Source organism: Chrysemys picta, chromosome 13 (genome assembly GCF_011386835.1).
Source record: "Chrysemys picta bellii isolate R12L10 chromosome 13, ASM1138683v2, whole genome shotgun sequence".
In the NCBI taxonomy this organism is placed as follows: domain Eukaryota; kingdom Metazoa; phylum Chordata; order Testudines; family Emydidae; genus Chrysemys; species Chrysemys picta.
This window is the reverse complement of record NC_088803.1, coordinates 35496303-35521503: the sequence shown is the minus strand read 5'-3', so window position 1 is coordinate 35521503 and position 25201 is coordinate 35496303. Positions and strand designations below refer to the sequence as shown.

General features: G+C 48.9%; 1 protein-coding gene across 3 annotated transcripts; it reads right to left on the bottom strand.

The window, feature by feature from the left end:
- Window positions 1–398: 398 nt before the first annotated feature.
- KCNS1 (potassium voltage-gated channel modifier subfamily S member 1) lies at window positions 399–25201 on the bottom strand. 3 transcript variants are annotated; one of them, XM_065565900.1, is made up of 4 exons: window positions 24794–24928; window positions 18511–18582; window positions 17251–18243; window positions 399–1358 (listed from the first exon to the last, which is right to left on the bottom strand). In XM_065565900.1, the coding sequence occupies exons 3-4, from the start codon at window positions 18214–18216 to the stop codon at window positions 903–905; spliced, it is 1422 nt and encodes a 473-aa protein (XP_065421972.1). In that variant the 5' UTR covers window positions 18217–18243; window positions 18511–18582; window positions 24794–24928; the 3' UTR covers window positions 399–902. The 3 variants fall into 3 exon arrangements, with proteins under 3 accessions (XP_065421972.1, XP_023960821.2, XP_008166324.2); XM_024105053.3 differs by having other exon boundaries at window positions 18511–18610; window positions 24794–24920; XM_008168102.4 differs by lacking the exon at window positions 18511–18582 and having other exon boundaries at window positions 24794–25201.

Sequence of the window (25201 nt, the reverse complement as noted above, 5' to 3'; positions counted from 1 at the left end):
AAAGAATATGACCAGCTTAGGTTCTTCCCAAGACTGAAGCTGTAAAGAGGATGGAACCCAGCCTTTATATCAGCCCTGGCTGCATACCCACAAGGCAACCAGCCAGTTCTGAGGTGGGCTTACGCATCACACTCCAGTGCTGCAGAGAAGACATTGTGAGGCCTTGAATTCCACCACCCCCCGGCAACTTTCTCTGTTGTGAACACTATTGCCATTTGGATTTCACGTCTTCTCTAGGGGAGGGCGGGGAAGGGGACTGGGGGCTGGGCATTAACATTATGATGGACCGCAACAGAACGTTAGGCTGCAGGATGATTGCCCTTAGCTAACCAAGGACTTTGGGAGCCGTTCCTGGAAGCTAGTTGGATACATTGAGGTCTCCCTGTTTCTTCCGTTGGTTTCCTTTTCTAAGTCCATTATGTTTAATTCCAAATTTCCCAGCACCTGCTTATAGGTCATTTGTGGGGCACTGACAGCATTGCCATTAATACAGTAAATACGGTAATTCAAGAAGTGCCCAAATGGATACAGCTGCTGTGTGCTGCCCCACTCAAGATGACAAACAGCCGGCACCTGATGGGCATACTGCTTTGAGCCCTTGGCTCTGAATGGCCCTGGCTCGGCAGAGGATGAAGTCCAACATTGTGCGGAGTGCTAAAGGAGGCCAGATGGATGTTAGGAGAGTTTGGGTACCACAAAGTCACTCTTGTTCTAGTTCTGGTAGCTTCATCATCCTGGCAGAAGGACAATTCACCGCATGAGCAGCATCTGCAGTCTCCGCTCCTGTTCACGTCCAGTGAGAGGGGAGAAGGGACAGTTCCATACAAACCAGATCCTCGCTGCCACGTGTCTCCAGGACAGAAGGTGCCAGAGAGGAACCGTACTCTCTAGCCTCAGTAAGGTCAGTGAGCCGGAAGGGTGTCTCTGGTCAGGTCATGGAAATCCTCTCTGCCTCCCTCCTGGAAGGCTTCACCCAGAGCCTCTGAGTCATGGTTCTGGCTGGGACAATTCTCAGAGTCCTTGGGCTCCTTCCTGTCGCTGTTCCGCACGGCAGCCTCGAGGGCCTTCTGCCTGCGGTAGAAGTGGGAGAACTTGTTGAAAATGATGGTGATGGGCAGAGCCACCACCAGGATCCCGCCCAGAATGCACCCCGAAGCTGCCAGCTTGCCGGCCACGGTCACCGGCACCACGTCGCCGTAGCCCACAGTCGTCATGCTGACTGTCCCCCACCACCAGCAGGCAGGGATTGTGTCAAAACCAACGTCCTCTTCCTTTTCCGCTGTGTAGGCCACTCCGGAGAACACGGAGACTCCCACTGCCAGGTAGAGCAGCAGGATGCCCACCTCTCTGTAGCTGTGCTGAAAGGCAAAGCAAAGGGAGAGTCAGCAGAGGCCCTGACACTGTCTACGGGGCCAGAAAACAAGACCTAATGAGCATGAATACAAACCAGGCTTGCTTCCGACATCCCTCCCTCTCGCTCCCTAATATTCCGACTGGCTCTCCTGCCTCGCATCTCATGTTCATTCCCTGGAACTTTGCTCTTTGCCTTGGTGTCACACGGGAAGGCAGGAATCTATTCCATTGAATTAGAACTAGCAGTCTCTTTCCCTTCACCCTGGTGTGTGGTACCTTAGAGGATTCTAAGGTAGAGGATTTCAGGTTCCCACCATATGGGGAAAAGGCATTTCTTTGGGAATTTGGGAAGCCAAGCTGGAGACAGAATTCTGCACTTGTTGGGTGGGGGAGCTTCGTTGCTATTCTAATTGTTTGCAATTGGCAGTCTTGAGCCAGCTGCTGAGTAGAGTGTTCACTTGCCATCTGTCCAAGAGCTGGCACCAGTTTGATCTACATATATGGGCAAATGAGGCTCCCTGAAATCCAGGCCTCGCTGGGGCACCTCTCTGGGTCTGACTCAAGCTGCGCTGCTAATTCCCATTCCTGCCTATTGCAGGATCAACCAGCAATGCCCAGGCCATTTCCAGTGGGGTTACTGTGAAGGAGGAATGAACCAGGGAGGGACCAGTGACTCCCCTGCCTAGTGCTCATGGAATTTTTGCACGGAGCTACTGGAGTCCAAATGGCCCGAGTGTCCACTGATGCTTTAGACTAGACTCTGGTTTGTATGCAGCTGAGATGCGAACCTGTCTGGGGTCTGTAGCATAAGTCAGGGACACAATTGATTTCCCAGTAGCAAATCAATATCTGTCATTCTCTTCCCTTTCACCACTTGTAAGCCTGCATTCATAATAGGAAGGAAGCACCTCCATGGAGCCAGATGCCAGGCAATGAGCAAGGCCCTGCTGGCAGCCATACAGCTCAAGGGAAGGGCATGAGCCAGGCAAGGGGTGTGTGGTTTTCTCTCATCATTTTGTCACAGCCATTTTGTGGGACGCATGTCTGGGAGCCCTCCATACCACCAGGCCCCATGAGGGATGGCTCCATCCTTCTGGCAGAAGAAAAATAGAGACCGTTAGTTTCCTGGGGAGCTGGGGAGCAATGCAAGGCGCTCTCCGTCCTCGGGAGCAGAGCATTCTGCCTTCACAGAACTCCCAAGCCAGGAGGGCCAGGGGGAGGGGAGTTGTGTCTGCATTACACTAGATTACTGGGCGGTGCTGGAGACTCTGTGACTTTGGTGCTCTCTAGAGCCCCACAAACATCTGCTCACTGCTGCTGTTCCAAAGGTCCAACACTGCAACTCGCAGTGGAAGCAGGAACTGCAGACGGACGGGGCAGCTGTGATGGGCTTGGAAAGAGGATGGAGGGTGAAAGAGGCGCAGGTGCAACTGTGGGGGTGAAGGCAGGCAGGGCACAGGCAGAGATCAGAATAGCCCCAGAGCCTCTTTTCCATGACCAGCAGCTCAGTTCTGCCCCCTGACCCACTCAGTCCAGCCCTACAGTGCACCCCATACCACTGCCAAGACTCTCAGTGCTTCCAGACTCCCCTGCCCCCTGAGGCTTAGAGGTAGGACGTAGGCTGCGAATGAAGGCCACAGGAGGTTTAAATGCTGTAGGCTTCACTTCTTTAGCACAGATAACACTGACCAGCATTTTCAAACCCGGGAGTCTAAACTTATGCTCCCACATGCAGCTGTAGGCACTTCAATGTACGTGGCTGGATTTTTAGAGGTGATGAGGATCCACCGCTCCACTGGAGTTTTAAGTGAGGGATGGCTGGAAGCTGACAACTTCCAGTCAGACCCAGGTCCACTGTGGCCTGGGGTCGCTGTCTCTGCTGTGGGAAGCACAAGGGGTGGTCAAGGTTCAAGGCTGGAGCCCTGTTAATTCCCCAGGCTGAGGGTTTGGTTTCATCAGCACGGTTTGGCAGGGCTCCTGGCACTGCTGCCACATTCGGGCACAGAGGAGCCGAGGACAAGGACTCTTCTGCTCGGCAACTGCCGTGTGCAAGCCTCAAGACAGGCTGCAGTGGGCAGGGAGCCTTGCACATGCACCAGCCACTCTGAGCTGCTGTCATGCCAACAGGTCTGTCGTGTGTCAATCCGTCAATGTCACCGCTGCATGTCGCGCTGTCACATGTCAGGTGGGGAAGAGCAAGTGCGATTCATCAGAGGGGAGGAATGCACAGTCACGTGGGCTGAACCAGAGCAATCGGGCAGCCTGCTATTTATAGGCAGGGACTCAGTGACAAATCAGGAGGGACAGTGGCATAGTGACAGCATATGGAAGGCAAAACACAGAGCAGTGCAGACAGCTCAGAGACACAGATCTCCTCCTACACAACATGGAGCTAGAGGGTAGTGCGGGGAGGCTGCTACGGGAGGAACTAATCAAGGCACAAGAATCCAGAGGTCAATGCAGCAGAGAAGGGGTTACAGGAAATAAAATCTCTGGATGTGTATGTAATTTACACCTGCTGGAGCTAATGGGACGCAGCCTCCTGAATCAATACTCTGCTCTAACCATTTTATAGCAATCATTACTTCACTTTCAGCTTCTACTCCTCAGCCTTTGGGGAGCAAACAAACAATTTACAGTGTGGGGAGGAGGGGAAAAATATTCTTCCCAGCAAAGCTTCTAAATAGAGGGGCTTCCCCCACCACCACTGCTAATATGGTGTCCTCTGATTACACTTGGACACATTCTCCTTTTATCTTGGCAGGACTCTGGCTATCTTCTAATGGGAAGTTTCTCCCCCACTGAAATGATTTTCTTGTGGCATTGGCAGGAGAGGAAGCTTTGTGTTCTTGGGCAGGAATAGGAGTGAGGGGGACTGCCCCTAGCAAGGGAAGGGCTGTTTGCTTTAGAAACACCCCATCCTACCGGGTGTTGGAGAAATGGCTAATGAGAGCTGTACTGACTGAACTGATGAACCCACCGAGGCTGGTAACATCTTCAAACTTTTTGAATAAGCTCATGCTTTTGGTGGAGATTTATTTCTATTCCCATGGCAATGTTTGCTGTATGATCCCAAGGGGAGGTGACAGACAGAGTGACAGCTTCTTCCCTTTAACAACCTCCTTCCTTAAACATGGGCAGGCTGCTTTTGACAGAAGCATGTCATCTGTTGTCACTTACCAGCCCCCAGGGATAGTTATCTTGTACTGATCTGGAGTCCTTTCCTGAGTCATGGTAGATCAAGGCAGGACCGGAAAAAGATGGAAATCTTTAGAGATGGGATGTTTTCTACATGGCTTGTTTACACAAGGAAGTCACGCTGGTATCACTTAAGGTGTGAATTGAAACTGATAGTTAAACCTGTCCCAAAGGCCATGTGGGCACTCATTTCAGTGTAAGGGCAGGTCTACACTTACTGCTGGGTCCAGCGGTAAGCAATCGATCTTCTGGGATCGATTTATCACGTCTTGTCGAGACGCAATAAATCTATCCCGGATCGATCCCGGAAGTGCTCGCTGTCGACGCCGGTACTCCAGCTCGGCGAGAGGAGTACGCAGCATCGACGGGGGAGCCTGCCTGCCGCGTCTGGACCCGCGGTAAGTTCGAACTAAGGTACTTTGAATTTAGCTACATTATTAACGTAGCTGAATTTGCGTACCTTAGTTCGAAGTGGGGGGTTAGTGTGGACCAGGCCTAAGAGTGGTTTAGCTTAAGTCGATTGGAAACAGGTTTCACTGAACAGAAATAAAGCACTTTCCTAGCCAGGAGAACTCTATGGCCAGCAGAGTTAAGGACAATGATTTTTTTCCCCAAGTATATTAGGAACAAAAAGAATCCTAACACTGGTATTGATCCATTACTAGATGGAAATGATGGAATTATCACTAATAATGCAGAAAAGGCAGAAGTGTTCACTAAATATTTTTGTATGGGGGGGGCCAAATGATGTAGTCATATCATATGACAACTCCTTCCATTCTACTCAGTAGCTGCTGTTTAACATCCTCCTAAAATTAACCCTTTGTAAATCAACAGACCCAGATAACTTACATCCCACAGTTTTAAATAAGATGGCTGAGGAGTTCACTGGACCATTAATGTTGATTTTCAATAAATCTTGGAATACTGGGGAAGTTCCAGAAATCTGGAAGAAAGCTAATGGTGTGTCAAGATTTTTAAAAGGTAAATAGGATAACCCGGGTAATTTTGCCTTGGTATTTGGCTCTGTGAAAATTGTGTCCAGTTCTGATGTCCACAATTCAAACAGGAAGCTGAAAAATTGGAGAGGGTTCAGAGAAGAGCCACGAGAATGATTAAAGGATTAGAAAATCTGCTTTATAGTGATAAATTCAAGGAGCTCAATCTATTTAGCTTAACAAAGAGGTCAAGGGGTGACTTGATTACAATCTATAAGTACCCACACGGGAACAAATATTTGATAATGTGCTCTTCAGTCTAGCAAAGGTATAACATGATCCAATGGCTGGAAGTTGAAGATAGGCAAACTCAGCTTGGAAATAAGGTGCAAATTATTAAGAATAAGGGTAATTAAACACTGGAAACATTGCTTTCTTTGGTGGCGTGCGCGCACACGCACACACACACACACACACACGCCTATCAATCCCTGAGCCCCTGCATGTGCAACCAGTCTGAGGGCAATCCCCCAGACCACATGGCCTACGCTTGCTCTACAGTTAAAAGTTAGCTTGACATAGCTATGATGCTCAGGGGTGTGAAAAATTCACACCAGAGTTGTTGCTATGGTGATCTAACCCCCCCCCCATATAGACATAGCTAGGTCGATGGAAGAATTCTTCCGTCTACCTAGGTACTGCTGCTTGCAGAGGTGGATTACCTACAGCAATGGGAAAACCCCTTTGTCGCTTCAGGAAGCGTCTACACTATGGTGCTACAGTGCCGTACATGTGCTGCTGCAGCACCTGTAATGTAGGCATGGCCTTAGCCCTATTCAAGCTTTGCAACCAGGGATTTCCCTACACCCCCCCTGAATTTCCCCAACACCCCCTCCAGTTTTGTGAATGTTACCTGCAGTGTTGCCAATTTAGTGATTGGAAATTTGAATTGAAATTGAAACATTAATACATACTTTAAAAGTACATAAAGTGTATGATAAAATACGTGTATCTCAAAAAGTATAATAGATTTGAAAAGTATGAACATAGACGAGCTTCCTTATATAGCTGTTGTTTTTATGACGATGCATTCATTTTGGTGATGCTGGCCAGTGCATTCATTTTGGTGATGCTGGCCAGATGATGATTTGTAAGCGAAGTCTAAATGAGCTCTCCCTGACAGCTAGTGATGAACTGGGGCTGGGGGGAAAGGCTTCAGGACTAGATTGTATTTACAGTCACACCTAATCTACCTAGGTATCCAGCAAACAGAGCTGTGTTGCCCAAGTGATAGATTTTGGCTGGGGTTGGGTTACATATCACTTGAATGCAGGGGGGGGGGGGGGGGAGGGAATGAAATGTTGTTCTTCTTATTGTAGGAGTAAAGGGCAGTAGAACTGTACTTAGCCTGTGCTGATTGAGGACATCAAGAGAGAGGGTGGGGACAGGTGTTTTGCTTGATGGTCTGCCTGAGTCACAAGTACTATTTTGACCTGCCCCTCTCCACTGTTTAAAGACCAATCTGATTAGGCTCCATAGATAGTCTTTTGTTTTGTTAAGTGACCACTACAGCTGAAATCACAGATAACCAGGTCTAAGTGGAAGAGAGGGCCCTGCCCCATCCACCCCCCCTGCTGTCTGTCCCCTGACCACCCCCGCACCCCAGCCCCTAACTACACCCTGCCACCCCATCCAACCCCCCCTCTCCTTCCTGACTGCCCCCCAACCCCTGCCTTATCCAACCACCCCTTCTCCCTGACCGCCCCCGGAATCCCTGCCCCCATTCGACCCTCCACCCCATCCACACCCCTGGCCCCTGACCACCCCCTGAACTCCTCTACCCTCTATCCAACCCTCCTCCACCGTTCCCTGTCCCCTTACCATGCTGCCTGGAGTACCGGTGGCTGGCGGCATGGCTGCACCAGGACAGGACCCAGCCATGCACCGCGCAGCACAGAGCACCGGGTCAGGTGCTGCGCTACCCCAGGAACTTGCAGCCCCGCTGCCCAGAGCGTTGCACCGGCGGTGCAGTGAGCTGAGGCTGCAGGGGAGGGGCCGGGGGCTAGCCTCCCAGGCCAGGAGCTCAGGGGCCTGGCAGAACGGTCCCGCGGGAGTTTGCCCACCTCTCTATTAACACCTTTCAGCAGAACGATATTAAACAAAACGAGATTAATCTCCATTTGCTTTTCTTCTCTTCCTGCTCCCCCTGAATCACAGCTGCTCCCCCGCTGCAAAGAGTCTCCAACTCTCCAAGCACCTCGCAGGCTGGGGAGTCACTCCCCCTCAGTCTTATTCAGTACTGTTCTTTCCTATGTTGATTTTGTGTCAGTGAAAGGTGCTGACCTGACAGCCCAAGAGTTGGTTTATCCATAGAGCAGCACTCACAGCCACAGCACAGCAGCATCCACCACTCAGACAGCTCAACGTCAGCTAGCGATCAATGGTCTCAAAAGACCTGGCATTATCAGTATGGAAACTGTCTCCCATCCATCACTCAAATGAGACCATCCATCACACGGACCAACGTCATCTCCAAGCTGTTCCGGGGCCTGAAACCAGCCAGAGAATCTTAGTCTGTCCAGATGTCCCTGGAAGTAAGCTAAACGGCCACTTGACTTCATAGGTGCTGGAACTAGGGGTGGCTTGAAGTGGTTTCCATTATATGCAGGGTTTACAGTTTGGTTCAATGGCTCTCAGCACCCCCACAATACAAATTGTTCCAGCCCCCCTCCTTGACTCTGTCTTTGATGCCTTAAGCACAAGAACAGAATCACTCCTAATGGGAGACTCTCACAGGCCGCTCCTTGTCCTGTGAGGTTTACCCTCCCCCTCCCCCCCCAGTAAAGCACTAGATAGTAGCCAAAACAGAAGAAATTCCCCTCCCTTCCCACTCATCATCCTGAGTTGAGCACTGGGGAGGTGTTTTAAGGCCTTTGCCCCACACAAGCCCCGTATTCAAAGACGATGGAGAAGAAAGACACTGGCTCTGCCTTGCTCAGGTCTCCAAACCAAAGAAGAGGCGATGCCGGCTCTTACTGTTGTCACTGAGAAGAGAGTGCATCGGATTCTGAACTAACGCAGAACTGTAAAGGACTGGATGAACCGCCACCAGCGAGACAACAGCCATTCCCCCTGTTTCTGCCTCTGGCACAGGAAAAGAAGTGTGACTTCTGCATGGGTTTCCATGCAGTGCTGAGGAATCCATGCCATTTCACCACTCCAGATCCTTGGAGGTGATGGCATCGCTCATGTGTGCATCAGTATCACGGGTGCACAACAGAACTGCTCATTCAAACGGATCCTTTTATGCTCTGACTTTTTAAATCAGAAAATCAATGATAAGACAACAGTGCAGAAACACCAGCTGGGGATTGTGGAAGTGTGAGACTTCCCCTGTCGTTTTCATGCTGAGGAAGGGTTTTGATCTGTTCAGACCAGTGTTCAGGCCCACAGGGTGTTGTGTTTCTCGCTTGTACCTAAAGTACAGCATCGTAGGCAGTTATCAGCTGCTGCAGAATCCCAGGACCCTAACCTCGGTCCTCAGAGGGTAAGCGCAGGAGGAAATGGCTTTTACACAACTGAGTTTTAAAATGTATTTCCTTGTGATCTGGAGCACAGAGAAGCAAGACACCCAGCAGCTTAGACACGGAGAAAAACTGACAACAGTAACTTCCCAGTGTAGCTGACCAAGTCAACCTCTGTACCATCTGAAGTGATAGCATTCAGCAGCTGTCACTTGCCTGAACACCTAGGTTAGGTTAGCAAGAGAGTGCCAGTGTGTGATTGAAGGAGGATGGATCAATGATGATGGGTAGGGCCCTACCAAATTCATGGTCCATTTTGGTCAATTTCACAGTCACAGGATTTTAAAAAATCATAAATTTCACGATTTCAGCTATTTAAATTTGAAATTTCACAGTGTTGTAATAGTAGGGGTCCTGACCCACAAAGGAGCTGTGGCAGGGTCGCAAGGTTATTATAGGGGGGGTTGTGGTACTGCTACCCTTACTTCTGCACTGCTGCTGGCGGCGGCGCTGCCTTCAGAGCTGAGCAGCTGGAGAGTGACGGCTGCTGGCCAGGAGCCCAGCTCTGAAGGTAGAGCCACCATCAGCAGCAGCAGGAAGCGCTGGGAGGGAGGGGGAGGAACGGGCGGAATCATATCTGGGGCCACCAGCCCCACTGATCAACTCCTCCCACTCCCTCCTGCACACCACAGAACAGCTGTTCCCAAATGTGCAGGAGGCACTGGGAGGGATTGGGAGAAGGGGGATAGGGTATACTCAGGGGAGAGGGTGTAAAGAGGCAGGGAAGAGGAGGGGCGGGGTGGAAAGAGGTGGGGTGGGGCCTTGGGAGAAGGGGTGGAGTGGAGCCAGGGCCTGGGGCTGAGCAGGGAGTTTGGAGGTCCGTGGCAAATTTTTTAATCAAAATGGGGGTCCTCGGGTTGCTAAAGTTTGAGAACCGCTGATATAGGGCAAAAGCACACAAAAGACCAGATTTCACAGACAGGGGAACCAAATTTCACGGTCCGTGACACATTTCATGACTGTGAATTTGGTAGGGCCCTAATGATGGGTGATAGGAGGGGCCGGGAGGGTGACCAAAAGGGTGGATGGGTCAGTGGTGGAAAGAGCTGATCAGGATATTTCTGTCAACATTTTTGAATGTTTTGGTTTGTTAAACAGAAGCTGCTTTTTCCACAAAACTGAAATGTTCCGTGGGATGTCTGTTTGGCCAAAAATTTCAACTTTCCACTGCAACAATCAAAATGAAGAATTTTGTTGTGCAGCAGGTTGACCTGAATCGATACATTTTAGTTGGTCAAACCAAACTGAAATGTTTGGTCAATTCCACATTGATCTACATGAACTTGAGCTACTGCCGTGCCTCATGCCGCCCATTCTCCTCAGTGGGCCAAGGTTGGACTACATCTCCCATGGTGCACTGTCATCTCCTCCCACCCCTGGCTGGACCACTGCAGGACATCATGAGTTACACCTGACCACAGTATATCATGGGAGATATAGTCCGGACAGGTAGCTTGGCCTATAGAGGACAATGGGGACAAGTTACCCCACCTACAACTCCCATGAGGTACCATGACAGCTCAGAGGGACACAGATTAATGTCAAATCAAGACAATACCAAAACATTGACATTCCTGAATCTTTCAGAATTTTCCATTTCACAAAACATTTCAGGATTGGAAAGTCAGATTGATTTGGGACAAAAACATGTTAAAATATTGGAATTTCCTATAGGATGGAAATGCCAAAGAGCCCAGGAGGGGGACTGAAGGAGGATTAATCCGAGATGGTTGAACCTCCATTGGACTGGATTTTCTTTGCTTGGTGGTTTGAGCCAATTATGGCTTCTGAAGTGGTTTGTCCATCTGCTGGGAATGTGTAAAAACAACTACAACTCAGAAGGCTCAGGTCAGAAAGGGAAGACATTCTGGAAGCAGAAAGGATAGTAAGTGAAGACCTCCAAAACCAAATGAAACTGAGGGAAGAAATCCTGCCCCCATTAAAGTTGACAAGAGTTTTGTCATAAACTTCAGCAGGACGAAGATTTCACCTTGGGAGTTGTGCACGCAGGGCAGCTGGGAACCACTCTGTCTTCTAGCCCTGAGAGAAGGAGCTAAGCCAGTCAGTACAGCAAGGACAACTCAGAAAAAAGGAAGCAACTTCACTTGTTTTCTTAGCTTATATAAATTCACCCAACTGCTAAAAGGGACATGTTTTCAATGTGGGCCAGTACGGCGATGTATGTGCAGGTGGATAGCCAGATGACAAAGCCCAGGGGCTTGTTCTGAGTGCAGCAGTCCTAACTGCATCACACAGTATTTTTGTGTGTGTTCATTTTATAGATAAGGTCATGGGCATAGTTTGGAGGAGTGGGGGAGCATTTCCCCCCACCTCCCAACTGTAAGCTTTGGGCAGGCATGGAATTTGCCTCCTCATATGTGGCCTCATTGGCCTGACTGGAGCTGCCCCCCCACTCAGTGTAGAAGTCAAACTGCCTATGGAGAAAGTGCTGCTCATAAAACCCCATGTGTTCAAAATGTGAGGCTAAAACTAAGGGTGTCTTCACGGCAGAGTTCACTTAGGTGATTGGCAACTGAGTCTGAGCACCCAAGTTAGCCTGGGCCTGGTGTGAGCAGCCACACTGCAAAGCCCTACCTGAGTTACTGTGTCTGTACTGTAACTGTTCCACCCCCCAACCGTGTGTTGCTAGGACATTTGGGGACATATCCCCTGATTCTTTGTGCTGTACTAAGCTGAGCTGCTCTGATCCTTTCCCAGTGAATAGTGGGAGAACTTGTCTGACCTTCTGGGCCCCTGGGGAAGTGTGGGTAGGCACTGGAGGATTATCAGCATTCACATGAGTCAGCCTATGTTCTTGGTGCAAAGTGGGTAGGTTACCAGCCTGAAAGTGGAACCTGGGCTGTAACCCAAACCCCCAGCCAGGTCAGCTTGCCTAAGGTTGAAAGCACCATCAAACTCAGGTGAAAGGTGTGTGTGTGTGTGTACACACAGGAGGATGGTTATGGGCAACACCTGGGTAAGAGCCCGAGCTAACTCTGCAGTGAAGACATACCCCCAGAGATGGACAAAACAGGCATGAATCAGTGCAGACTGTGAAAAAGGAAAACCAACCAATGTAGAGCTAAACATTAAGTGACTAAGAACTAGCTGAGTTAAGAGGTATACTTACCTGATGCTAGTCAGAGTGCCCAATGCCACACGTGGGAGGGTTCCTGATGCAGTTCAGTAGCTTTCTGATTGTAACTGGTGACTGCACTTAAATTTTTGTGTGTGTGTGTGCAGTGATGTGGCACCTGCCAACTTGCTTTTCACCCGCTGGAGGAAGGAAATTAGAATGTGGATGTTCAGGTGCCCAGAACTTCCATGGTCCAGACAAGAGACTAAGGAGGCTGATTCCACAGCAGGATGCAAACAAGGCTTTGCTTAGATTGCTATCAGAAACTGCTCCACTCCTGCCAATAATTCCAAGGAGGAACAATCTAATCTTCCTCTACCATCCCCTGCAGCTGTGGATGCCAAAGTGACATCCTGTGGGGAAAGCTTGGTCAGAGTGTGCAATACAGCCCCTGATTTTCAGGGACTTACCAACTGGCTATAAAACACTTGCTCCAGGCTGGAACATAGCAGCACCTCCAACAGCCCTAGCCTGGCAGCAATAGTGAGAGAAAAATTGTTTATACATTTTTAAAGCGTATCTGTTTAGCCACTGGGTGTTACTGGAGGGCAAGAAAAGTAGAAGTCATGTGATTCTGTAACTCAGCCAGACTAGAACACGGGGGCTGGAGGAATCTGAGATTGTCATGTTTGGAAACTGGCTGCTGCCTGTGCACAGTCATTGGTTTTCAAAATGCATTGCTCATTGGTAACTCCATAAGAACACGGCTGCTTCTAGTAAGTGACTGTTTGCAGGAGAGACTGTCAGTTTGGAAGAAATTACTATAATCACCCCCAATACCAGCTGCTTTAGAAGCCTCCCTACTATGCAACTACTGGAGCTAAGCTAACTGGCTTTGATGAAATCAGAGCCCTAAAGCCAGAGAGGTTTGCCGGTAACTGGGCTTTATGCTAGTCAGGGTAGGGCTTTTTCAAAGAAGCACACAAGATATTTTCTCTAATGCAATAAAGGAAAATCAAATCAAGGTCAGCTTCCATCTTAGGACATTAGGGTGATGATACAAATGAATAAACAAAAGGGACTGCAGTGTGAAGACTGGAAGTCTCTCCTTGGCATATTCTGTTGTGCCCATGTGGTATAAGACTCTGGAATCACGGTCCCTGCCCAGGCACAAGTGAGAATTAAGGGGAGGAAGGATGTTCTCCTGGATCGAGCACTGGACTGAGACTCGGGAGACTTGGATGCACTTCCTGGCTTAGGCATAGGCTTCCTGTGACACTGTTGTAAATCTAACCCTTTGTACTTGCCCAGGATATTTAGGATCTAAAGATACAGATAGATGCCTGCTGGGATTTACAAAAACACCCAAGTTAGGCACTCCCACCGACCTTCAATGAGAGTTAGGCACCTCACCTGTATCTGAGAAGCATGATAGCTGCATCCAATATCACAAATTGGCCTTCCAAGCCTGACAGACTAATTAGAGCAGAGAGGTTCTCTGATGTTTGCTGCCTCACTGGCAGCATCTTCTGGAAGTCAGTTTCACACAGGCAGCCTCTTAGCAGCATGGAGTGCCAGGGCCAATTGTTCAGAAAGAGTCAATAAAAATAAAAGAGGCTGGAGGGACAGAATAAAGTACAATAGCTAGGAGCAGACAATGAGGTAGGGGCGCAGCGTGGCTGGGTCTGGCTTGTAGCAGATCCTCTTTCATGTGGACCTTTGTCCCCTGGAGAGGCTTTGTCGGAACCGAGAGCTGGATCCAAAGACCACAGAAGGCAATGGGAAGGGTCATTACTTTAATGGGCTTTGGATCAGGCCCCGGGTGATTTGATGAACATCCAGAGTTTCTTTACAATAAACAAACAGCAGAAATCTCCCTGCTCATGTCTCTGTGGCACTAATGCTAATCAGTCCACTTGCCAAAGATACCAACTCCCTACTTCCCTCTTCTATCAATGGGCTTTCGTTCCTCTGATGCTGTATGCTCTTGCAGAAGGGAGGAAGATATGTTAACAATACTTTGTAATTTACATGCCCAGCAAAAAGAAACTTAAATCTGACGCAGCGGTTTGGTGTTTTCAGTGAGATTTCAATTTCTCCCAAAGTAGCTCAAGAGAGACTTTGCTCAGCATCCTTCAGCCAATTGGTAGCTCAGGCTGAGTCAAAGCCCAGGAAAATCCTAGTTCCCTAGGCTTCACCCCTGCATAACGTACAATCAGCCTGTCAGTCCCCACTCTGTTACGCTGTCATTCACACTTAGCTGCAACACGGAAAGAGTTCAGGGAGACTTTCCCACATGTACAGCTTTATTGGAATTCTGCAACCAAGAAAGTAACAATTTTACATTATGTTTATAGCCATCCTTTGCCAGATTCCTCAGCTAAATGCTCACTTTTGAGACAGGTTTTCAGAATGAAATGGAATTGTTTTATCCACTTATGTAACAAGAACAACTATTTAGAAACAGAAATCTTACAAATCACTTGAAAACATGGGCCTTAAGACATGTGTTGTGTTTCAGGCCTTTATAACATGTTTGTGATTTTAAAATCACACTACTTTTCAACTGTACTGGTCTGTGTAGGGGGCCTCTCAACCATATACTGCAGAACCACATATGGGAATCATAATATAGGTCCCTGGGACCCTGGCACTAACTATTTTTGTCTCTGTGCATGTCCAAGAATTAGTCTTCCCAGTTTCTCAGGTTTCGCAGCCATTCCACCAGTCAATCCAGTCCTCCTGACCCCAAGCTGGTTTTGGGGCGTATGCAGTGCTGGAGTAGCCACAATACTGAAAAATAAGAAATGAAAAGAGTTAAAAGCCACAGTGATATCCCATCTACCCCTAGGAATTCCAGGATTTATTATTTGTATGCAGGGGGGTCTATGAGTCCGACTCATGAGCCAGGGCCCTATTGTATGCCATACAGACATGCCAAGTGACAATTTCAGTTCAGATTTGAATTCTAATACCTTCTTGGAAGGTACTGTCTCCTTGGCTAGAGACGATAAAGGGCATACAATAGAAAATAAGGATTAAATTAGGAACATAAGGGTATGTGATGCTGACAAGATAATATGGGGTGGATGGGATGGTCATTTTGTATGACTAACAATGGAGACCAGGCATTTGAAAACAACTCTTTGCAGAGGGCCCATCAAGAGGGAATGAGAGAAAACAAGGGGGGGGGGGCGGGGGGAGGGAAGTCTGATAAATTTGCACTGGTGAACTAGTCACATGGACGAGGAAATAGGAGGATCAGCAGGATGTGTGTTTGTGGGAGTGGAAGCAAATATGCATAGCCTCACTCTGATAGCAAGGAATCTTTACGGATTTTTGCTTTATGACTTTTTTTTGGACATAGCTGCCAAGAACGGGAGAAATATACAGGCTAAGAATTGGTATCTCCATTAGCTTTCTAAAGATGTATTTGCTGTCCAACAGTAGGTGGGGTGGGCAGTATAGTTATTCCCCCAACTCTCCTGGGATGTGGTAGTTTAGATGGCAAAAGGGGAGTAGGACTGTTTCTCTGAACAGTAACCAGAAAGACAATGAAGTGTGTCTGCAGGTAAAGAGAACAGCTGCATGGTACTTAGGTGCCTCTGTCTGGCATGTGGGCTGACGGGATTCAAAAGAAAGGTTTTGGCCACAGTGCCCAATATGGAATTTTTTTTACAGTAAGAGTCTCTACTGTTTAGACTATAGCGGATTGCTATTATTATGATTAATTGTTTGTATTGCAGTAATGCTTGGGAGCCAGGCAAGTGGGGAGCGGACCTTGAGGAATTACAGCAGGATTGAATTGACTGGGCTGGAGAGCTCAGCAGCTGCTATTTTATGTGGCGGTGAATGGAGAATGGCATGGGGGAAACTGGTATGGCCAGGAGGCGAGTGGAGACTGGGTTCGGGTTGGAGATTTCGGCCTCATGAGGGTCCTTATACGGACACTAATCGCAGGATTTGTAATGACCTCTGAAAACTCTTCCCCAGCCCCCATCAGTTCACAGTAAAGAGCTGCATACCTGCTGTAGAGGGCCCCTAGTCTGTAGACTCCTCCTCTTCCTGCCAGACTTGCTTAACCGCTGTCTCTTCTGCTGTGTCTGAATCCTGGTCCCCTCAAAGAGATCAAGTGTCTCAGGCATCTCCCAGTCTGGACCTGTGTCCTGCTGGCCTGCTCAGGACAGGGTGCTAGTGTTCTCCAGCTCAGCCCTCAGAATTGCAGCCTGAGAGACTACAGACTGTGTAGAAGGGAAAGTGCCCAGAATTCAGTCCTGCTCTTTGTCAAAAAGCTACGTTTTCTGCCTTGATCTGGGCCTATTGTTGTGTCCCAGGCCCTGTTATACTGGATGCACCTTCAGTCTTTTGGCATTCTCTTGGCACCTGCTTGCCACTCCAAGCAATGCCCACCTCAGCCAGTCACTCAGACCACTAGAGCATTGCAAGCAACTGAGCTGAGCTGGCCCAGGATCTCCTCATCTCCTGGAAGGAGGGGCACCAATGCTTGAGCGTTGGCCTCAGGCGAGCTGGCAGCATGCTCCTAGGAAGGCCCCCCCCAGCCATGCTGGAGACAGAAGTAGAATGAAGCTGAAGAAGCTGGGTTTGGGGAGTAGGTCGCACAGCTGAGCTCCATGGTGCATGCCGTATTATTAGAACATTAAGTGGCTTCTGACTAGCTTGGCCCTGTGCGGCTCGTAAAACACACAGGCCAGATGAACGCAGGAACTATTCACACCACTGGCTCTATTACACCTGTGCTTTCTGACCACTCTGGTACTGTATGGTGGAGTACCACATGGCCAATAGCTTTCCTTGAAGCACATCTACAAATCCAAGTGTGAATCCCTGTGTGCCTTTGGGAGCCGTGTATGTGGATGTAAGGTGCTACAGGTATTCGAAGGGGAGCACACAGTGCCTAGCATGCCAGATTTTTCTAGTATACTGCAAGGTTTGTGACATTACCCTAAGGAACCTTCCAGATTCTATGAGCTGGGACCCCAGTGGAAGTACTGTAGATACCTCTACCAGCTACATCTTATTGAAATACCAAACATCTTTCACACCTAAACACCACAGTGATAGATAAGGAGCAGCGTTTTACCTTCAAGGTGGCCCCTAGCGACCTCAGTCCAGTTGAATGCCGAGCCAGCTTCAGCACCCGGAATATCCTCATGAGCCGGAACACCTGCACCACCTTGCCCAGGTTCCCCAGCTCTGAGTCACTGCCCAGAGTCACATCCACCAAGAGGGTGATGTAAAAAGGCAGCACTGAGACAATGTCAATCAGGTTCAGCGGGTGCTTGAAGAACTTCTTCAGGTTGGGTGCAAGCAGCAGACGGGAGGACACTTCAAAGGTGAACCAGGCGATACAGAAATACTCCAGATTGTGCAGGACAGGGTCGTCTAGCACGTTGTCATCCTCATCCAGTACCTGGTACTCAGGCATGCTGTGGATGCACATGGTGGCTATGGAAACGAGCACCACGCTGATGGACACAAAGCTGAAGAGTTTGCTGGGGATGGAGTAGCCTGGGTTCTCCATGGTGAGCCAGAGGCGCTTACGCAAGTTGCCGCAGCACAGGGTGCTGTAGCGGAGCAGGTCATGGTTGAAGTCAGAGATCTCGTCGGGGGATGTGTCCACGCTGCTGACCTCGCTCTCCTCGTCCCAGTTGTAGTGCCGGCTCTCCAGCTTACGCTCATGGTAGCGGTAGCTGCAGCAGGAGTCCAGGAAGAACTCATTGATACCCCAGTACTCTATTTCCTGGCAGAAGGAGAAAACGCACAGCTCATCCATGACATGCAGCTTCCCAGTCTGGTAGAAGTGCAGCACATATAGGAAGAAGCCTGGATTTCTATCAAAGTAGAACTCCCTGGCGCTCACATCGTAGTCATCACAGAGCTGCAGGATGGACTCCTCCGAGTCGCAGGTCAGCAAACGCCCCAGCCGGGTGTTGGGGAATTTAGAGAGAGCACTGGAGCTGAGCCTTCTTCGCAGACCCCCAACGTTAATGTTGATGACATCGTCCTCAAAATCAGGATCCCAGTAGTTTATGGTCTTGTTGACCATGATCAGTGGAGCTGCTGCTGGTTCAGCCTGTAGATAATACACAGTGCAATTGAAGTAAAGAGGTACAGTCTCTATGCAGTGGTCTTTAAAAAAAAAAGTGCAGTTCAGCTAAAAGTCATGGGCTAGATACATCCTGGGTGGCAATGGATTCATTTCCCCATGTTTTTAAAGATGATCTGCAAAGGACTTAAAATTGCAGGGGTTTTCATGACGTTACCCAGAAGGCCTGAAAAGATTCCCCCCCTGCTTCCTGGAGAGGTTCCTCCTCCCTTCCCCCCCTTCTTTCTTTTTTACCTTCAAAATGTGAGCCTCCAGTTTTGTTGAGGGCTATTGAGACATAAGGGAGTTTACTGTGATCTTCAGCACCTTAACTGAAAGGATGGAGGTGATTCCCCTGTTCAAAGTGATAATTAACAATTGATGATATATATGGTTTATTTCCCCCCCCCGCCCGCCCCAAGAAAAGAGTTTTAAACAGTATGACTAAAAAAACCCTCTTCCTCTTCGTAGATTAAAGTTTATACTGTCAGCTCTTGTAGCATCACCATTTCATCAATTGTCCAGTCAGAGAGCCTTACAGCCTTAAGAACTCTTTACTTTCTTATTAGAGCTGGTTGGGAAAAAAAAGTCATCGTCCATCAGAAAATAAAGTTAAATCAGAATGTTTCATGGGAATGTGCCTATTTCAATGAAATGTTTGGTGGAAAATTTGCCACTAAAATCAGAAATTATGAAAGTGAAGATATTAAAGTCATCTGGACACACTTTCAGAGGGATGGCTACCTGGCTTCTGCTTGTGAACTCAAAACTGTGCACCTGCCTTTTGTTGGTACAAACACCTCTGGAATCTTTAAAAGATTCTGCAGGTATCAGAATCTGCACCCATAAAGCCCGCTAGGGCGAATAGAATTTGCACACAAAATTTAACACGAGAATTCTTTCAAGCTCACATGCACGGGTTTGCATTGCAAGATGCACACTACCCTATCTCAAAGTAGTCCTTTGGTGGGATGGAATGGGATGGACAGGAGTGCTGGCCTCTTTGCCAGACATTAGACTGGTGCTTAGTTTCAGAGATTAAAATTTCTCCATGGACAGACAGTTTCTCAGGGTCTTCCCTTGACGGTTTTGATCAGTCTGGTGTTAAAAAAGTCCCTTTGCTCTTCTGCATCACAGTCACACAGTGAATTTCTCAAGCACACAAGTTGCACAAAAACAAAACACACCACACACACAGGCCATATATCCTGTGAAAGACCAGGCAGTAATAGTGACAATAGTGAACCCTACTGTGCAGCACAATGGTTGGAACTCTGATCAGAGAGTGATTCCCTTACAGCACTTCACAGTGACGATAGTAGAGGGATATTGCTGATGAGGTATTTTTCCTGCTCTGAACTTCTTTTCAAAAGATCTCAATGTAATATTCCAAAGCTTGCTGGCTTCAAAGTGGAGCTGCTGATGCTTTGAGGTTCCTGTAAGTGCTGCCAACCTGTGATTTCTCTCTGTGAAATGGATTGAATGAGATCAAGTAATATCCGTTAATTATTAATCCTCTGAGTGTGGAGCCCATTTTTCAACAGGGAAGGAGCAAAGAGTTTGCAATTGTCAGGGAAGAGCTTGCGTATTAACTTCCATCTTCAGCCACATTGCCGAGCTTTACTCACCACACGTTACACAACTGCATCCCCAGGGCATGTGCTTTTTATAACACTGAGAACTCGACATTTTTAGATTTCTAATGAGTTCATAGGTCACTGGGCAAAACACTAAGGCTGGGAGAGGCTGGATGTAGCTTCCACAGGTCTCTGAAATCCAGTGAGACTGTTTTGTCAGTCAGGGAGGGATCGCTTATGTTTCTCACTTCTAAGGCTATGTCTACACCAGTGGTTCTCAACCTTTCCAGACTACTGTACCCCTTTCAGGAGTCTGATTTGTCTTGCGTAACCCCAAGTTTCTCCTCACTCAAAAACTACTTGCTTACAAAATCAGACCTAAAAAATACAAAAGTGTCACAGCACACTATTATTGAAAAATTGTGGACTCATTGTTACCATATATTATAAAATAAATCAATTGGAATATAAATATTGTATTTACATTTCAGTATACAGTGTATATAGAGCAGTATAAACAAGTCATTGTATGAAATTTTAGTTTGTGCTGACTTCGCTAGTGCTTTTTATGTAGCCTGTGGTAAAACTAGGCAAATATCTAGATGAGTTGATGTACCCCCTGGAAGACCTCTGCGTACCCCTGCTTGAGAACCACTGGTTTACGCTACAGCTTAGGTTGGCATAACTTATATCGCTCAGGGGTGTGAATAAACCACCCCTCTAAGTGACAAATTATACCAACATAAGTGTTCGTGAGCACAGTGCTATGTTGGTAGGAGAGCTTCTGACATTCATGGAGATGGTTTTATTAGGCCGACGGACACGCTCTCTCCCATCAGTGAGTATCTTCACCAGATGCGCTGCAGCAGCACAGCTGCATTGATACAGCTGTGCCGCTGCACGTATAGACATGGCCTGAGTCTGGAATTGAGCAGGGAGCCTGCAACTTTTGCTACAGAAGGATCCTTTTAATCTTAGGTGGGTAACGGAGTGACCGTTAAAAGAGATGCAGGCACAAAAAAGGCTGAAAGGGACTTTGGAAGTTCCCCTTTTCCAGGCCATGTCTAGTCCATAGGAATAAAAACCAGAGGCAGGTTTGAAATGGAGGGTCTGGGAGAGAGACTAACAGCCTAGCAAAGGCATGCCTCTCTGAACCACAGCTCCTTAAAGAAACATGCTCATCAATGCATAAAACAAGCCCTCGCATTTTACTATGTCTGGAGGAAGTGATTGTCTGTGATAAGCCTCAGAGCTTAATTGCATCACTCTCTTTCCTTTCAAGTCCTTTCAAAATCAACATCTTAAAAAAATACTAACATGGGGAGGTAGTGGGGGTATGTTACTTTTAAGGGAGAAACTGGAATTTCCATGACCTATAATCTTCTCCATGGAACACTTCCTCACAGTCCATCTGTGGCAAAGTGATGACTAATCCAGGTTCCTTCCAGAAGGATGCTTGTGAATTCAAGCTTCTGTGGGGAAGAGACACATCCCGACATCATGCCTGAGCATCTGCATACGCCCCATGAAGCAGCAGCTCGGAGGGCCTGAGCCAGAGGTCACTGAAAACAATGGAAACTTCAATTGACTTCAGTGGGCTTTGGATCAGGCCCTCGGGGGAACAGGCAACTTGTGCAGGCTCAGAGGTTTGCATCTGCAGTCAATGATGGTGTCAAAAGCATTTGAATGCTGTGCTCCATCTTAGAATTCCTTTTAGATGTGATAACTTCTTGTAGTAATATCTTCAGATATGAGGAGATGTGTGCATCACCCTTTAAAGCATCAGCTAGCCAGGGCCAGCCTATTTCCCAGCTTGGAAAAAATGGGCCTGTGGAGGTCGCAAGCCTTTTGTATTAGAGGGAAAATCCTCATTCCTGCATTGAAAATATTGGGGTGGGGGAGTGTCACGAACTATCTCAGCTTCTCTCTTCTGATGTTAGTTTTCTAATGGGTGACATTAGTTCTGCCCACGTTTAACTCCGCTGTCTAGAAATGCAACATAAATAATACTGTATTTTGATGGCTCTCCCTGGGGGGGGTTTCATTGTTTTTTTTCTTGCACATTCACATTAGTGACAATGTTCAACTTAAAAAAAAAAAAAACAAAGCCCTGAGCCAAGACCTTAGCACTATCTCCAATATCAGGTATTAAGACATGGAGCCGTTTTACACTTAGAGAAATAAGCTTTTGTTTTCTCCTGGATTTTGAGAGGGCTTTTTTACAGCACAATGGACAATGAATACCAATGAGACGGTCTGGAATTATATGTAAATTTGCAAAATTTCCCCATTAGTTTAAAGTATTTATTCAAAAATGTATACCTTAATGGAAAAATACATTGGGATAATGCTGGTCTCTTCTTGCTAAATTTACATAATATATTTCAAATGTTTTAAGGAGACAGTCATCAGAATTACACAAGTTTCATATATATGGATGCTAAAAATGCATTGTGCTTTTAAATGAAAAACAATCTTGTGAAAACATTCACCTTCTGAAGCAGGTGTCTGAGGCAGTGTGTGTGTGTGTGTGTATGTGTGTATATATATATATATATATGTGCATCCATACAACATGCTAAGTTTCCTTGGACAACACACTTTTTCCAAATAAAACTTTCAAATAGAAGGTATATACATTTATTCTAAAATGGCCAAGACCTTTTTTTCTCTGAAAATATTGGGAAGAATGAAATATGTATTATGCACTTGCTGAGAAGCTTAAAACTTGAATCTCAGCCCAGAAGTAAATGCATATATGTATTTTTCTTTACAGGCAGGGCCAGTGCTACCATTTAGGCAAACTAAGCGGTTGCCTAGGGCGCCAAGATTTGGGGGCACCAAAAAGCAGTGCCCCCAATTTTTTTTTACAGCGTTCCTACACCCCCTCCCCGAGCGCGCGGTGGTGGCTCCACTTCTCCCGCCTCCCAGGCTTGCAGCTCCAATCAGCTGTTTGGCGCTGCAAGCCTGGGAGGGGAGGAGAATTAGAGTGGGGGCTGCGTGCTCGGGGAAGAGGCGGAGCAGAGGTGAGCTGGGGTGGGGAGCTGCCACACAGCTCCCGGCGGGGGGGGGGGGGAGCTGCCGCGGGGGGGCAGGGGGGCGCCTCAGGGCGGAGGGGGGGCAGGGAGCTGCCGCAGGGCTGTGGGGGGCACAAGGTGGAAGTTTCGCCTAGGGTGTGAAACTTCCTTGCGCAGGCCCTGTTGACGGGTAAAGAGTGCTTTAGATTAACAGCTTTCAAAACTTTGCCCAACACATGGATACTTCCCATTTTGACTGAGATTAAAAGCAAATTTCCCCAACAGAAGCAGTTAGCAAGGCTGGTATTTTTTAGTTTTAAGGCACACTTCCTTTCATTGTAGGTCACTTCTAAATCCTCACTCCTGCAAATTCTGTGAACGCATTTTTGACAAACTGCTGCAGACAAATCCTAGAAATGTTTACATGGTACGTGAATTATGATGCACCAGGTATGAAAGTCACCTGTAAAGTGTCCCTTGGTGCGGGGAGGGAGGTAGTGCGGATTGCATTAAAACACATGGCTGAAATATCTAAGCTGGTTTTCTAGTGTGTGAAGACTAGGAAGCAGATCTTCAGGGGCTGTTTGGGGGAAATGTGCTTTGGTCCAGCAGCACTCATGGAATTCTTAGCAGTCATTTTATTACATGCAAAGTGCCTTTGCAGAGTCCTCCCGCGTCTTCCCCTGACTGATTTCCGTTTGTCAAAGGATGCCCATTGGGAGCCTGGCCTGGACAGCTGCAGTTTGCCTTTAATGGGCATTCCCCTGGGAAGGGAGAGGGGCAGGGTCTCTGTTGCAACCTTTGCCCTCCTGGGCACCTGCTTTGTTCTTTGGAGGCCTGTTGCACTGAAATCACTGGAAAGATTCCCATTGATTTTAATGGGCATAGCCTTCCATTGACTTGAATGGGCGTTGGGATCAGGCCCTGGGAGGTTCTCTGGACCCCAATGGAGAAAGCAGTCTCCCAGAGGCTGATGCCATGGCTCAGCCAGGTGCCTCAAGGGGCCAGGGCAGAGGTGCTCAGACTGCTGCATTAGATGGGGATGAGCAGCTCGAGGTTTTCTGCAAAATCCCAGGGCTGAGGATCCCCATCCCTGCTCCCTCCCCAGCTCAAAGAGGCTTCCCCTCTCCCTGGCGTCCCATCCAGATGGCTGTGGCAGCAAATGTGCATCAGCCTCACTGCAATGGGGATGGGAAACACCAGATGCTGCCCGGGAATCCCTGCATCAACTGCAGGATTCTCCAGCCCAGAGCCACCTCCCTCCTGCTTCTCAGCCCCTGCTCCAGGTGGGAAGCAGCAGTGCCAGAAATTGCCAATGGGAGCCCCCTCCTCCTTCAGCCTGTGGCTCTGCATGGAAAGCATGTGAGTGACTCAAGCGCCACAGCCCAGGGGAGCCAGAAATTCCTGGGCAAGAGGGGAGGGAAAAACAGGCTGCCACTAATGCCCGCCTGTGCCTGGGGAATGGGCCAGGGTGTCCTGGAACATGGGGTGCTGACCAGGGGAGGGGACCCTGCAGGGGGTGGTGGAATGGGGTGCCACCCAGGGGAGGGAAGGTAGAGACCCTGCACAGGGTGTGTCTGGTAGTGTATGGTGTGCCACCCAGGGAACCAGAGACCTTGGCACAGGGTGGGTGTATGTGTGTGGGGGGTGCCATCCAGGGAAGGGGAGGCAGAGATCCTGGCACAGGAGGTGGGCAGGTGCCACCCAGGGAGGGGAGGCAGAGACGCTGGCACAGAGAAGTGGTGAAGAGGGAGAGTCCCTGGCACAGGAGGTGGGGGTCCCACCCGGGGAGGGGAGGCAGAGACCCTGGCATAGGGGAAGGGAGGCAGAGACCGGAGAGTCCCTGGCACAGGGGAGGAGAGGCAGAGACCCTGGCACAGGGGAGGGGAGGGGATGCCCCTAAAGCCGCCCCGAGGCGCTGGGCACCGTGTGCCCCTCTCTTACCTGATAGCCCAGCAAGCCGCAGCGGTGCGTGTGCGCCTCCCGGACCAGCCCCTCAGCCCCTGCGCCCTCTCCGGGGAGCCTAGGCAGAGCCTGGCGCCTCCATGCTGGGACCCTGCCTCTGCCCGGCCGCCCCGCACGCCCGGCAAGCGGAGCTGGGAGGGCTCCGGCTCCGGCCCTCGCTCCTGCTCTCCTAGCGCCCGGACTGCGCGGTGCCTGCTCCCGGCTCCCTCCGGCCGCTGCTGCGCTGGGTGAGCGCGAGGCACCTGCCCAGCCTCCCCGGGAGCGGGCTGCCCGCGCCCATCCTCTGCCTTTTAAAGCCCAGCCCGTCCGCCCCAGGAGCCAGGGGCTGGCGGACAGCTCAGCGCTAGGCACCGTCTGGAAGTTCCCCCTGTATCCATTGCAAGAAAA